At 39.3% G+C, this 16,987-nt stretch overlaps 1 protein-coding gene across 1 annotated transcript in view; it reads right to left on the bottom strand.

The window, feature by feature from the left end:
- Nucleotides 1-16,987, bottom strand: part of LOC127050079 (triadin-like) — a 156,932-nt gene that overhangs the window by 125,969 nt on the left and 13,976 nt on the right. The window contains exons 4-5 of the mRNA XM_050951612.1: nt 7,421-7,465; nt 1,383-1,436 (exon numbers count right to left, since the gene is read on the bottom strand). Of these exons, the coding sequence (XP_050807569.1) occupies nt 1,383-1,436; nt 7,421-7,465 (99 nt within the window). The remainder of the gene's footprint in view (nt 1-1,382; nt 1,437-7,420; nt 7,466-16,987) is intronic.

Below are 16,987 nucleotides of genomic sequence, written 5' to 3'. Positions count from 1 at the left end.
TTACCTTAAATGTTCTAATTTCACAGACATTCCTGTTACTAAGCTCATTCATTAGAATATTTTGAAAAGGGAACACAAATGGGGTGAGATAATTAAAGTGAAGTAGTTAAAATTCAAATGAATATTTTGGTTTTCATACTTCTTGCAGTTTTCACTTGAAAATCCCCATGTTTTTGTTGTTGTTGTTGTTGTTGTAATGTAACTCAAAAAAGTGAACGCTGGAAAAATACTTGACTTGGTGGTAGTTTTATTAGGTTTTAATCATTTAAACTGAAACCCTAAGCGCCATGTGTAGTCTTTTGAAATGGGCACGAAATAAAATCTAATCAATCAAAATGTGTGGGTTTTTAACCTCCAGCCTGGATTCAGATATGAATTTTGTCCAACAAGTTAAAAGCTGGGTGCCTAACTTCATCTTTGGGCACCTAAATAAATGGATTGGTTTTCAAAAAGTTCTGAGCACCCAGCAGCTCCTGTTGCTGTTTGTGGCAATTGTTGGTGATGAGCGCTTTTTAAAAATTAGACTACTCTTTTAGGTGCTTAAACATGGATTTAGGAGCCCAGCTTTTTGTGCCTATTGTTCAAAGTAGCTTTTCAAGTAGCTTTTATTTTATGATGAAGTGCTCCACAAACCTGAATTCACATATCTCTGGTCTTTGGCTTTTCACATCCTATATTCTGGTCCAGATCTACCTTCTAGGCTTCCGCCCATTTCTCTAATACGGCTAAAAATACATCCTTGCAATTTTGTAGCTACCATGAGAAACTCAAGACATTCTTGCAAGTTTGAGAGCACTGCTGAAGTAGGTGTCAAAGGCAGGGCCACCCAGAGGGGAGGGGGCAAGTGGGGCAATTTGCCCCAAAGGCACCGGGCCCCGCAGGGGCCCCCATGAGAGTTTTTTGGGGCCCCTGGAGTGAGGTCCTTCCTTCTTCCGCTCCCAGTCTTCGCCGGTGGGGAGTCCTTCCGCCTGCACTTCAGCGGCAGGTCCTGCTTCATCAGTAATTCAGCGCTGGTCTTCGGGGCACTTTGGCGGCGGGTCCTGGAGCAGAAGGACCCACTGCCACCGAATTACCACCAAAGTGGGGGCCCACTGCCGCCGAAGACCTCAGGCCCCGGGAATCCTCTGGGCGGCCCTGATCAGAGGCCATTAGATCTTAGTGTCTCAGGGAACCTGACCTATGCAAAATACCCTATTCTCTTTAGAGAATTCACATACATAGTGTCACAGCAACAGCATATAGTAATATCTTTTAGATAAAACAGACTACATCAGTGACCTTTTGTATAATCCAGTAGATGGTGCTACGATGCAATAAACAAGCTTTACAAATATGTGAAATACACTGAAAATAGAGAGAGAAGGTTATTCTTTATCCTTTACCTGGTGCTGCTACTTTTATAGTGGCTGGTTTGACTGCAGGAGCTTTTGCTGGCTCTTAAAGAGAGCAAATTAAATAAATTACTATGAAGTGTTATAGCTAGAAAATACAGAAGTATAAAGGAAGTCTACAGATGAAAAATATAGCCCTGGTATATTTCTTAGTGAAGAATGAAGAAAAGAGATTATCAGAACAATAGAAGTGCCCAGACATACTCCACTAATTCAAAGGCATGAAAACAATCAGCAAAAATGTTTTTTTAGAGTAACCTGTCAATTACTATCATGAGCTAGTGGCTTCCTTCTCCCCACGCTGAAGAGTGATCCTGGAGCCACTGCTTGGTTGCTACTGCATTAGCCCTTACAGCTGCTGAGTCTCTCTACACAGAGGAGCAAGGCCAGTCAATCCATGTAACTGCAATTCCCCATGTCTTGTTCCTCTTGTAGCATACAGACAAACTCTCTCTGGGCTGGGGCAAAGGAACCCGCCATGGAGCATAGTTCAAAGTTGTGAAGGGAAAGGGTACCTAGAGGAACTCTAATAACCTTGTCCAAACATTGCATAAAAGAACCAGACTGAGTCCACTGGGTTCATCCACTGTGTACTAGAGTTTAGTTAATCCTTTGCATCCTTAGCAACTGCTAGAACAGACTGTGCTAAACCAAGATAATTTAACAAATAGTCATAAGCCAAAGTGTACTGGTTTTCCTAATGGAATTTGGTTTATCAACTAAAAATATATATATATATATATTCTCTGATTTGCAATTCACATTTTCATATTGCAGAAGGAAATAATTAATCATTTTAATCATAATCTGAATTACAGAATGCTAACAAAATGTTAGTTAATCCTTCACATCTGTCACAATGTTATTAAAAAGAAAAAACCCTACTGCTAGATCAGAAATATAATTTCCAGTTCTTCCTCTCTAGTATATTGAGAAGTTCATGAAAGATGCATCAGAATGTCTTGTAAAACATAATGAAAACAAAATATAAAGTTTAACATGTGTGGGATTGGTTTGTTTATATCCATTTAAAACTATGCAGTAAATTAGTACTAGATCACTATAATTACTCTGCAAAAGGAACAGGAGTACTTGTGGCACCTTAGAGACTAACAAATTTATTTCAGCATGAGCTTTGGTGAGCTACAGCTCATTTCTTCAGATGCACAGAATGGAACACACAGACAGGAGATATTTATACATACAGAGAACATGAAAAGATGGAAGTATGCATAACAACAGGAAGAGTCTAATCAATTGAGAGGAGCTATCGTCAGCAGGGGAAAAAAACTTTTGAAGTGATAATTAAGATGACCCATAGAAGGTGTGAGGAGAACTTAACATAGGGAAATAGATTCAATTAGCGTAATGACTAGCCATTCCTAGTCTCGGTTAAGGCCTGATTACTCTGGGATCTCATTCCTTCTTTATTAAGACCTATAGGAGGAGACCTTGTTAAACAGTTTTCTTAGCATTTCTACCCTGGTCCCCACCCCTGCAAAAGAAGAAGAGGTTCAATCCACAAACCCTACAGATCTCAGGGATTCACTAGAATTTTACATGGGCTCTGATGATGTCTTTGCTCTCCCTCCAGTTCTCAGGCAATGCAGCTCCATTGGAGCCAGGCTGCCAAGACATCCCATACAGGCAGCTGCCTCTGGAACTACTCTTTAAGTTGATTCCCAAATCAGAGGGACTATGTGCTGTGGCAAGGTTTCTCCTCCATCTCACCAGGCTCAGCGCTTCCCCCTCTGGTAGTGAGAGCCTCCCACACCAAATGGTGTTTATTTTTCCACTTGAGGTTTATTTCCCAATATTATCTAGGAAGGCCGTGGGGCTAGCCCAGGAGCACTCCTCTGCCAAACAAAAAGAAACAAATTCACAACATAAAATAAAGGAAGATACTTTTTACTACCCCTTCCATGGGGGCATGTGCAAGGGTGCTGGAACTAGGGCTGCTGGGGGCACAGCAGCATCCCCTGGTTTGAAGTGATTTCCATCATACACAGGGTTTACAGTTTTGTTCAATGGCTCTCAGCACGCCCACTATACAAATTGTTCCACTGTCAGTAGGCATGGTTATTGGCCTCAGGGTGCCAGTCCTCCCCCTAAACAGGCAGTGAGTTACGTAGCTTCCCCTATAGGGAGGAGAGCAGCCTTCCACCCTAGAGAAGCCTTTCTCCCAGCTGTCACTAGTTCTGCAGCAAATTGTCTCTCCTCCTCCTCCTCTCTCACTGGAGTTGGGATTTTTAAAGGTGTCAGGCAGCCCTTAATTGGACTCAGGTGTCCCTAGCTGACCTGAGGTAACCTCTTTTCAGCTTATAGGGAAAAGGACCTTTATCCTTCTAAAGCTAATATACCTCCCTTCCACCACTGTCTTACAGCTGTCCAGTCTGACTTTGTTACAGTGAAAAAAGTAATACAGCAAATAGGCACATGAGTAGTTTTACTCCTGTGAGTCATCTCATTGATTCAATAGGATAATTTGTATGAGTAACGTTACCCACATGCCTTGCTATTTGTAGGATTGAACTCTTGGTTTGTATTATCTGATCAATTTTCATGCCAGGCTTGGACGGGATGATGATGCATAGGCCCTTCTCAATGCATAGATCCTGAATTCCAGTGGAGATACTTCCATAAGGTACTGGGAAGATGGAAGACTCTTGCTGCAGAGATGATTGAAACCCCTTCAACATAGCCCAGAAAAGATCAGGCATGGATCTGAGAGACTGGTCAGCATCCCCAAAACGGTGGGTATCCATGAAATTTTTACTCATAGGTAGCATTTGAGCCAAGGGTGATGCTTCAGAGATTAACATATTCCATAATCTTTAAAAATATACCACATATTCAACACAACGAATCTGATCACTTGAAGTCTGACCTCTATAATGATGTATGATAAGTGTGTTAACTATGAGGGAGCACTACTGGTTACAAGCATGTAGAAATAAAGGTTCCTGGGCTACCGACCTGACTATGCTGTTTTCTTGAAAATATTGTTTTGAGATCATTGCACACTCAGAATTCCTTCCATGGGACTTTTAGGTACACAAGGAATGCAAGGTTATGATCTGTCGGGTTATGAACAGGATAGGCACCATTTACTTGGCAATTTGAGAGTACTTGGGCATTTCTCCAGAAACCTATCAACACATAAGGCTTCTCAGCCCTTCTACCAAGCTCACAGCCACTGAGAACACATTACAACTGAAATTATTTTTGACATTTCCTTCCCTGTGAAAACCTCTGCTATTGTAGACATGTGATTAAAAAAAATGAGGGAGGCAAAACTACCAGTTGCAAGGAAGAGCGTGGAATTAGAAATAGTGTGTGAATGGGTTTAGAAGAGAGGAGGCAGCTGAAGTCTAAACATGTCATTTTTCAATGATAAATGGTGAAGCTACTTACTTCTTTGCATCTTCAACAATTTTAATAACCATTAATTGGGGACACTGAAACATATTTAAAACAGCTTATGTGGAAAAAAATTATCAAATCATGTTAGAGATTCTTACTTTTAAGTTCTTTGGACATGACAGGTTCTTTCTTACCACATAGTATTTTTTTCAATTATAGTATATGCACACATATACAGACAGACAGATAATTACAATAGAAGTGTCTGCCGTGGGGTTGAGTTGTTTGGATGTGCATTGAGATGAGTTACTTAAGGCCCTTTTCACAAGGAAGTTGCACCAGTTTAACGTCAGATGTAAATTTAAACTAAACAAGTGCAAAAAGTGGTGTGAACACAATTATTTTTGGTTTAATTTAAGAACATGAATCTATTTAAGAGCAGGTAAAACCTGTTATTGATTGACTTAAACAAAATCAATGAGCCTGACCATGCAGTTTTTTTCACTACTGTAACTAAACCGTAAGTTTGTCATACCTTTAGTTAAACTGGTGTAACTCTGCACAGAGATTTTATTCATGATTAGTGAGTAAAGAGAATGTGTTGTGGGTTGATCTATATGGTATGTGAGAGAGCAGGGCAGAGAGGTATTTGGTGATAGGTGGCCTGTTGGTTATAGTTAACTTAACTACCTGCTTTGAGGATTTATATTTGGGCACCCAGCTGTGGCAGTTACGTCCCATTGGCCACCTTATTGGTAACACTTAAAGACCCTCTCTGCTACTTTAATTGGCACAGGCACCAAGCTGTGACATATGAAACATGAAGAAACTGCTTGAGTGACAATGGGAAAATAGAGAGAGCTAGTATTTAGATTCTTAACATAATATATAATTTATTTAATTGCTTCTTTAAACACTAACACTAGAAATATTCCAGCATGAAAGCCATCAAAATAGAGTGGACTTTGAGCTGCAAAACAGGACTAGACCATTACTAACAACAATACAGAGTTGCTTGAGTTTAAACTGATGTCTCAATTGTCATCAGAAGGTTGATATGAGATAAGCTAATATCAATGACTGCCAAGCATTCTAATAAAAAGTCTGAAAAATTCCAGGAGAAACACATTTATATTTGGGTGATATGCTGCTTTGAACCAAAACGTTTCTGGGTTAATCCTCTGCTTCCATTAACTTTCTGTGAAAATGTGTTTTGCAGGCATTACTTCAAAGCATGATAATTACCACATTTAGATTAAATTAATCACGAAGCAGTTTACAGACATGTTATCTAGCTAAGGAGTCTACTGAAGCCTTTAAGAAGTGCCTAGTAGTTGCCAGATATGGAAATTTTAAAAGGTGTATATTGCAGCGATATGAATCATTTATCATAATAATCTGCCATTGCTATAGGTTTTAAAAAAATAAACAAAGTGGAAGCATCATTTACAACAACAGACATGATCTAAATAAAGCCTCCAAGCTTTCTCTTTCATTTTTTCCATATAAGTCATCGTTTACTAGGTCAACATTCCTCAAGCGAGTCTCTTTAAATCTTTCCTTATAAATATGTGTTCCTTACATCAGAAGGAAAGGCATGCACATATCATAAGATAGGTTGAGTATGCTTCCTGGAAGCCATATAATAGCATCAGGAACCATGGCCATCGGGCTGGCACCGAGGAGGAATACTGTTCCAGATGCCTATTGGACATTCCTTGACCAGCGGAGAGACTTAGTAATAAGCAAACTGTCTTTGACGTTAGCTGTGGAGACTTACTATCTCCAGCAATAATGAAAATAGTTTTTGTTTCTTTTAAAAATGATTATTTTCAAAAAACATAGTCCACTGATACTTTACCTTAAGCAATAAAGTGGAAATCTTGGTAGAATTTTGTGCAGCAGTTAAAATATAGAGAAAGATTTTCAAAAGTAATTGGTGCTTTTTCGTTTTTTGGTGCCCAACTTGAGATACCTTAAAAGGGCCTTTATCAGAAAGTGCTGAGGACACCTTTGGTAATCCGGCCCCTTCTTTTGAGCCACCCAAATACTAAGGCACCCAAAATCCCTAGTTACTTCTAACAATGTCGGCCACAGTCTTTCCTATAAAGACCCCTTAAAACTTTTACAATCAATAAACCATTGCTAACAGAGTCGCCTGTCAGCTTTGGAGGCTTGTGAAACATCTCCACTGTAATTTTACAGTAGTTATTAATGAATATTTAAAGGCAGACATATCCCAGTATGGGTTACCAATATACCAGTGTGAAAGTAGAATAAATTATATTGTAAAAATAAGAATGGATTAAAGAAATGTTGTATGTATCTTTAAGAAGAAATAAGAAATGTTGAAATACAGGTGCCAGGAAAAGAAACATTAGGCATAAACAAGGGTGCTAATGGCGAAACATTAACAGAAGATCGGTAATAGTTAGTAAGGAAATAAGATATCCATGCCTAGCCCAGGTAAACTTATCAGATTCTGCTTCCTTTGTTATCTTGCTAAGTGCTCGTCCTTTTATCTGTATATCTGTCTTGCATGGTGCTCACATTATCTGGATGTTATTAGCAGAGCGCTGTGCTAATAAAACAGAGTGGTCTGAAAAACTGTGAGTCCTGAGTCTAACTTTGACACCAGCATATTGTAGAGTAAGGAGACAACTTACCTTCTTTCTTTATAGGTGGAATTGAAGTTTTTTCTTTTAGTGGCTCTTGAAAAGAATTAAAGTACAGTTAAACATTTGTATTTAAAAAAAACAAATATTTTAACAAATATGATCTGTTCTTATTCTTATCTGTACTGACTAAAGGGATCAATTTTGAATTCAATTTAGAAATAAGCATCTGGCAGCTAGCATACATGTATCTCAGTGAAACAGCTAGGCAGTGCTTTATTCTTTTACTGCGTTCTAGTTGAGTAGCTCGAGCTTTTCTTAAGGCCTCAATCAACATTATTATGAAGTAAACTAGAAGTACACAGTAGCTGCAAATAACAGCTAAACTACACACAGGGTTATAAAAAAACCTTAAGCTTATATAATGCCTTTCATGCAACTGTATCTCTAGGAAGTTTATAATAAACCACCAAGAATGTCCCAATATTTTCTTTCAGAATATGGTAAGCTTGAGCTTAAGTTAATTGACTAAATATTTCAAACCTTGGTCTGGAATGAATTCTACATTCAGGGTTCATGATAACTTTACACAGCTTCTCCACAGATTTTTAGCGTAATGTATATTTTAGAATAGCTTACAGGTCGACTTCAACTATGCTGAACAATCTATAAATTTATACACAGACAGCAATTCAGATAAATACATAGGTTTCAAATGATTGATTATCTTCTCCCAGGAGGATGCTCTATGCAGTTTGTATCTATAAGTCTCCTGTTAATTTCAGTGGGAGCCAGGCATGTATATCAAGGAGTAAAAAGATACGCAAGGCAAAGCAGCTTTCAACTCAACTCAGTGGAAAGGTAATATACTGCAGTTCTAATAGTAATGCTGCACTGACTTTTCAAGTCCACTTGGAGTCAATTCTATTTCTGGAGGCATCATTTTATAAACTGGAGCTATTGCAACCTTTTCTTGGGAAGGCCATAAAACAAAACACTACTATAATTTAATCTAGAGGTTACAAACATAGACTATAGTCTCAGCATCTGTGGGTAACCATATTGTCTGAATTCTACCTCTATATGATAGATGATATGCTGACCACATATCACATCAATCCAATGACAGAGTTTAAGGATGCCAAAGTATAGGACATATATTGTGATCCGCTAACTAGGCTGGCCTTAAACCAGCAGGACCCATTATAATCTTTGATGCTTCAACAGGACCCTGGATTCATATTGCCAAAAATTTAAGATAAAAAGTTATCAAAGTAGATGCTTCCCATTGTAAACCCGGATGAACACTAATCATATATCTTATCTCTGACTTCACTGGTGGCCAGATGCTAGCGTGGACGTAACCAGTTCCCATGGCTGTACTATGCTGTATATGGGTCTCGTACAGAAACACAGCAGAACCAAAGGTCTTATACAACATGAGCAGAAGCTCTAATGGGTAAGCCAAAAAAGAACCTTTCCTTCTGTCCAAGCCACACGGAAATTTGAAAACCTTGCCTCGGATGGAAGTTGCTGTTTGCATCTCTTATAATTTCTTCTTACTTTAGCTTCCAATTAGCTTTTTAATAAAGAGCAAGAGTGAGAGAAAAGATGAACAGAAATGTCAGATATCAGAAAGCTTCATACTGAAAGTGGTCATTAGATGTTTTTGTCAGTATTTTACATTCAGAATGGTTCTTGATCAGCAGAAGAGGAACTATTGACCATGCTATTATTGACCAAAATGAAATTGAGAAGAGCATTTGAGTGCTTGTCGTGGGTCTTGCACATTTGACACAGCAACAGGACTTTTAAGCCAATATGTCTTGTATGGATGGCAATTAAAATTCCATTTGCTGCCCATAGCAAGGGTTCAAAGGAGTGGAAATAGAGGAGGTAGCAGGTGGCATCTGATGTGTGAGCATTTCCATCATCAGAACAAAAAACATAATTAAAGTCATAGTCTGCTGTCACGCTAGCAGATGTACCAGAATTTAAAAACAATTAGTTGAGTGGGGATATTTGTTAGCTAATGTGAATTAGTAGGTAGAAGAGTAAGACACCATACACAGTTGAGCAATATGAAGTTGTGAATGACTGTATATTTCATTATGATTAAACAAACATTCCCAGTCTTCTTCCAGCACTCAAAATTTTTAAGGAAAACAATTAAGTTTCTGGAATATTTCACAGATTAATTTTGCTAACCCTCCCCCAAATCCTCTGTATAATCATGTGCCAATCATGGGTAGAGATTTGGGGAGGAAGCATCAAAATATTATTTTACTAAGTCCAGAGCTACCTGTTCACTTCTTTCTCATGGAGCAGCAAGGGAAACAGCCTCCTTACAAGTGCCTCTACATGTGCATAAGGAATGTACCAGATAGTCCTAGCAGTCCTCTCCCATCCCATCAGTCACTCTAACAACACACAAGGAGAAGGCAAGGGCCAAGCTGCTGCTTCACTGAGTTAAGTCTCAAGACATGGGAACCTGCCTTTCTCCCTGTTAGTGACTGCCTACATAGCCATAGCCCAGAGTTTAAAGAGCTTCAATTTGGAGTAAGTCTGGACTTCTTCTCCTTCACCTACCAATCCAGGGAAATCCACTCCTCCTCAAAGGCCACCATCATTGCTCCCTCCTTCCAGCCAATCAACGAGGGGAAACTGCAGCACTCAGAGAGACCTGATCGCTGCATAAACTAAAGGAGATCTAAGTGACCAACCATGCACCACCTAGAACTCCTGGATAATTTACTTGGACCAGTGCTACTGCTGTGATGAAACTGGTAGAGGAGGGCTCTAGAGGGGTTTCAGTGAGGTGACACCATGACTGGTCAGGAAGTATTAGACTGAGTGGCAAGGGAAAAACTTGCTAGTGTGGGGATGTATGGAGCTGATAGGATTTCTGGGAAAGAAAGAGAATATAATTAATGTGGGTGGTGGTGGTTTAGGATTGTAGGGTACTATGTTAACCAGGGAATATCACATGCATCATTGATGAAGGTGGAATTTGTTTGATGGAGCCTTGATAACATTTAGACAGCACATCACTGATCTAAACATTTTGATTGCAAGTTGTTGGGGCAGGGAGCCTATCTGTTTGTGTGTTGTCTGAGATGTCTCAATACATCACCAACAATAATAATTCCCTGACTCGAAACAATTGCAAATAGCTCTCCAATCTTGCTGGCCATTCTTGCTGATTAAGAAAGGCAACACATTCTCTTAGGGCCTGAATTTCAAGTCTATTATCAGTGCCCACCATGGGGTCAATCCACAGGGAACAAAGGGAAATGTACTAAATAATCTAATGGGGATGGGCTAGATAACTGTATAGTTTTTTCTGTCTTTAGCTACTACAATAATTAGCAGCTGAGCAGCGTTCAACAGGAGTTTTAAATACAACAAATAAAGACTTCAATGAATCAGAGGATTTGAGTGGCTGAAATTCTAAGCTATCTTGCACCATCTTTTCAGTTACCACTTGTAAATGAGCTGTACATTTTAGTGAACAAGCATGAAGCCTGTCTGTCCTGATCAGAACCATGCCAGAGGAGGGTAATAGCCTTAAGTCTGTAGAACACTTCAAACGGAAGCAGAGTGAAATGTTTATGAATGCATCCAATGCTACTTCAAAGACAGCAGAAGCCCCATGAGAATTCAAAAAGTTCCACCATACAAGTCAACTGTAAAACAAGTAAGAGAATGAAATGATCAGGCAGGTGATTCACCTACATGAACAGGTGAACTTTGGGAATGTCCGGTTGAAAATATACCAGTGACTCATGTTTTCATTTTCTTTAATGCTTAATTCTTTTCCACTTAGGAATTATTAAAATGAAATCAGCTTCTCCCACTAACAGCATGTTCCACGGCCATCTGTGGCTATTAGAGATGTTAACAAAAGATTAAGGGTTTCATTATGGGATTATAATCATACAGGCATCAGAACTACATATATTTACACAGGCTACAGTCAACTGGGGGAAGGAAGAAAAGATATTTTGTAAGATGTGTGATCAGGGGTTCCCATATGTACTACTGGTATTACGTGAGCTACATGGTCTAGCCATTCGTTTTGCAACAATTTTTAAGGTGATGGTATGTGAACCAATGAAGTATGGGAGCTATTGGTGTAGATAACAACGCTACTCCTTAAAATAAACCACCACAGGCCAGATCATCTATGCTATAAATTCTCATGGTTCCATTGATGTCAATAGACTTCAACAGAGATATTTACAATAGGCCTTATATTTTCAAACATTGGAGAATTTATGAATTCTCCTAAGAAGGGGGGAATCCATATTTCTTTTGAGCAAGCTGAGCAGAAATACATTCCAAAGTACATATTTGCAATGGGTTCAGCAGTTTTGTGGTGAAACTTTGGCTGTAAAAACTTATGGGGAATGAATAAAGTCTGGTGCAAATTTAAAAATGGCTGAAGCCATTACAGAAAAGGAGCCTGAAATAAAGATTATATTCCAAACTGCCTCATGAAACTGACATAAATGCTTTGAGCATGAAAAATCAGACTGTTTACTCTGTGCTGCAAGTTGTGCATGATGTCCCTTTAAATACTCCTTACTACATTTCCTTACTTGCCTTTGCTGTAGGTTCAGATATATATAAAGACTTTAAGCTGAAGTTTGCTCGGATGCACATATTAGTTGTATCTCTGAACATGTACATAGTCAGCATTCTCACTCTGTGTGAAAAGGGAAATCTGAATAATGCAATGTCCATCCACTCATCTTTACAGGTGACATACAGTACTCTAATTACATCCTAAAAAGTGCAGCAAAAATCTGTGAGGAAGCAACTTCAAACAGAACCTACTGCAATCAAGATAAAAATCAATGCATTTGTAACCATGACTATGTATGGCTCTTCCTCTCAAGAACATCTGCCCATTCTATTATCCTAATCACTTATACATAACTCAGAGAGAAATATGGTTAACAAAGCCACAAAGCTGACATTGCACGTTAAAAACCAGAGGAAGAATGGCCATTAGGTATATTTTATTAAAAAGTTAAACAATCATAACTAAGAGGTCTAGATTATGTTCCCTTTGTTTCCAACAGCAACCATGACCTCTATAAACCTCTCTAGGAGAAAGACAGCCAGGAAATTCTGCAGTGTAGCTGGATGCATGATAAACAGGACTAGACTGAGGAAGTTCTCATTATGGACTAATAAAAGATTTAAGGCAGTTTTCTGAGGTCAAGGGCCTAGAAAATGAGCCTACCCTACTCATGTAAGTGGACTCTTACCAGCATTTTGTGCAAGGTCTCAAGAAGTAACAGAGCATCCTATCAAATCAGACCTATGGGATTTACCAATACCAGGCTCACCTTACCTTTTTGACTGTGAAGGTAAAAGGAGCTATGTTGAGTATGGATGTTTCATATATTGTGTCTCTATTACTGGCTTGAAAAATTATTACAGGTACTGAATGGGTATAGACCAAGAGATAAGTGAAGTGATTGTACTGTATGTGCTCATGCTAGTAATTACACTTTAAAATGTTAAACCTTTAATAAAAACACAACGTATTTACTTCTGGCATTGTATGGATTTTAATAATGACCATTTCTTTTATATATTCTTACCTGATTTTTTTTAAATATCGATTTAAATATAGTTGAGTTAAGAATGGCAATTGTAGCAGATCCTGAAATCTATGGAAATTTTTAGTCTGCCTTAAGAGTGATTTTAATATACATACATACACACCTATACATAAAAATACATATATACACCTATAGAAACACACACAGACACACACATATATATATACACACACACACAAACATATCCTTCACTGTTGTATTGTGTAATGGAATATTGTTAATGCCATTTGTTGAACAGTAAAAGCTGTGTTATCCAGCACTTTACCAACTGGAAAGCTCAAGAAACTGGCATTTTGGGGTGCTGGATCCAGGCGGCTCCCTGCAAGCAGCAACATGTCCCTGCTGCTCCTAGGTGGAGGAATGGCCACAGGGGCTCCATGCGCTGCTCCCACCCCAAGCACCGGCTCCACAGTTCCCATTGGCTAGGGACTGCAGCCAATGGGAGCTTCTGGGACAGCGCCTATGGGCAGAGGCAGCATGCAGAGCCACCTGGCCTTACCTTTGCCTAGGAGCAGCAGGGACATGTTGCCATTTGCGAGGAGCCGCCCGAGGTGAGCGCCACCCAGATCTGGAACCCCGAAACCCCTCTTGTGCCCCAACTACCTGCCTGAGCCCACTTCTGCACCCAAACTCCCTCCCAGAGCCCACGCGCTGCACCTCCTCAACCCCAGCCCTGAGCCTCCTCCCACACCCAAACTCCCTCCCTCTATTGGTTAACCAGAATTTTTGACTGACCGGCAACCCCCATTCCCCCAACATTCTGGATAACAAAGCTTTTACTGTACAATGTATCAAATTTGAAATTCAATAAAAACATACCTAGAACCCAGAAGCCATTCAATGTGTCACTTATGGTACAGTATTCTAAAATAATCAGGAGCTGCTGAATGATCATCTTTGTATTGTCATAGGAACTTTCAGGGAAAATAACATAGTCAAGGACAAATTTTAGGAATGAGAAAAAATTTCATGGAAAAAGAAAGGATTTCATAGATCCAAAGACATCTGAAGTAAATGGAAATACTCCCACTGTCTTTAATTGGACCAGGTCTGCAGTTTGTCTGTACAATGGCAGCAGAAAATATATAACACTGACTAGTGTACCATTTTAACTTGGCTGATATGCATTGATGTTTAGCATAGAGTAATTATTTTAAATATCAGTCCTGGTGATTCAGAAGTGCATCTTATTTTGCATTAATCCATAGACCAACAGAAACAGTGTAGAAGCAATCAGATTAGAATAATTAATTAAACATAGGCCAACCAGCTGGTAAGAAAGTGCAGGTAACTCACTCAACACCTTTGAAGGGCAAGAGGCAAAGTGAGTATATAGTTACCTGTATAGTTATTACATTCAGTTTGTACTAACTCCAGGCTTGTTTGTTCCCAGTTTGCTATTCCCCAAAGGGGCTTTTAAAAGAATGATAATGTAGCTTCAAAACAGACTGACTATCAGACACTGTCATGTCATTCTAAAACAACTGTACTATGCTTTGTTTGGGCAGATTTCCCAATTATCAAATAGTGCCTGGGAATTTCAAATCCAGCTCATCTCAATCTTCCATTTATTCTTAAAAGCCTTAGCATTCCTGGTTCTTGTCTGAAATGACAAACACTGAGCCCAAGAGCATTTGTTTTGTTTTGAATTTGACTTGATGGGAACCAAATCATCCCACAAGAGATTCAACTGCAGAAACAAATGTGCATCACCCTGTTTGTCTTCTCCCCTCCCTCCCACTGCTGCATGTTCAGAGATTAATTTACAAGAAAGAATTAAAGAAATTAACTATGCATAGCTGAAATAAGCAATGCTTAAAAGGTGACAGAACAATAAAAGGTTCAGTTGCTCTTGTGAGGTTCAACAACAGCTAGGCCACTGCTCCATTAGGAGAGCAGATTGAAAGTTCTTCCTCTGCTGAACTGACTAAAACCAGCCAATCAATCAGTCACTGAGAGGCTGCTCACTCTGCCAGAGAGCAACTACCTGCCTTTCTTAGAGAAGCTTTATTTCCAGAATACCAACTGCAATGGAGAAGCAGCCATATGCTGAGCCAGTTGTCACTGCAAAGTGAGTAAGTGAGCTGGGGGGTGGAGGAGAAGAGACCCTTGAATTGAGTAGCTTCTCACATAAATGATATCACCATTTCTACCCTAAGAACCCATTATTATTATATGGAGATATACCTATCTCATAGAACTGAAAGGGACCATGAAAGGTTGTTGAGTTCAGCCCCTTGCCTTCACAGCAGGACCATGTACTGTCCCTGACAGATTATTTGCCCCAGAACCCTAAATAGCCCCCTTAAGGGATTGAACTCAGTCCTGGGTTTAGCAGGCCAATGCTCAAACCAGTGAGCTATCTTTCCCCCTCATTCCTTAGACAGTAGGGGGGAGGGATAGCTCAGTGGTTTGAGCATTGGCCTGCTAAACCCAGGGTTCTGAATTCAATTCTTGAGGGGGTCACTTAGGGATCTGGGGCAAAAATCAGTACTTGGTCCTGCTAGTGAAGGCAGGGGGCTGGACTCAATGACCTTTCAAGGTCCCTTCCAGTTCTAGGAGATAGTTATATCTCCAATTATTTAAAAAAAATAATTTTCAACAGTGACTTAGGAGCCTACATGTTCATGTCAAAAGTTACATAAGCACTTTGGAGCTAAGTCTCATTGAAAATCAATGGGAGTTATGTGCATAACCACTTTAGATGCTTTTGCAAATCCCAATCTGCATCTGTAGATGCCTAAATACCTTTGAAATTTGGGCCTAAGATACTTTTGAAACACCAGAAGGAACCATTTTGATAATCTAATCTGATCTCCTGTATAATACAGGCCATAGAACTTCCCCAAAATAATTCCTAAAGAAAATCTTGTAGGAAAAACATTGAATCATGGTATACAAATTGCCAGTGATGGGGAATCTACCACAACCTTTGATAAATTGTTCCATTGGCTAATTACTATCAATGTTAAAAATGTACACCTTATTTCTGGTCTGAATTTGTCTAGCTTTAACTTCCATCAACTGGATCATGTTATACGTTTCTCTGCTAGATTGAAGAGCCAATTATCAAATATTTTCCCCCGCATAGGTACTTATAGACTGTAATCAAGTCATTCAACCTTCTCTTTGTTAAGCTAAATAGATTGAACTCCTTGATGTCAAGTATCAGAGGGTAGCCGTGTTAGTCTGGATCTGTAAAAGCAGCAAAGAATCCTGTGGCACCTTATAGACTAACAGACGTTTTGGAGCATGAGCTTTCGTGGGTGAATACCCACTTCCTCAGATGCATGTAATGCCATTACATGCATCTGAGGAAGTGGGTATTCACCCACGAAAGCTCATGCTCCAAAACGTCTGTTAGTCTATAAGGTGCCACAGGATTCTTTGCTGCTTGAACTCCTTGAGACTCTCTCTATAATGCATGTTTTCTAACCCTTTAATCGTTCTTGTCTCTGAACCTCTCCAATTTATCAACATCCTTTTTGCATTGTGGACACCAGAATTGGACACAGTATTCCAGCTGCAATAGGTACACCAGTGCCAAATGCTGTTTGCATCTGCTCAAATACGTGTAATCTCATTTTTACTATAAGACCAAATTTGACTACGTTTGTCTCTTGCTGAGTTGGGAAGCATCAATAAGGTGAGTAGGCTTGTATTTCATTTTCTTAGAATATAGGAAGCAAGTATCTAGGTAGGGGCCTACAGTATTTAGTTTGCAAACGTATGTGCAAAGTAAAACCAAAAAGAAATATTCTTATATCCCATAAATCTGCTATTTATTACAGTCTAAGATACCTAGCACCAAGGGCCTGATTCTCCATTGCCTTCTGCTGTATATTGTCATATAGACACCTGTGCAAAGTGAGTATGAAATGCTACCAAATGAAATTCTCCATTCACCTACCCCAGTTTTACATCTACTTTGCACAAGTAAGTATAAATGACAATACAAGGAGCAAGGCAATAGGGAAGTGGG

Source organism: Gopherus flavomarginatus, chromosome 4 (assembly GCF_025201925.1).
Source record: "Gopherus flavomarginatus isolate rGopFla2 chromosome 4, rGopFla2.mat.asm, whole genome shotgun sequence".
Lineage (NCBI taxonomy): Eukaryota > Metazoa > Chordata > Testudines > Testudinidae > Gopherus > Gopherus flavomarginatus.
The sequence above is the reverse complement of the archived record's forward strand: the minus strand, read 5'-3'. Positions and strand labels throughout refer to the sequence as shown.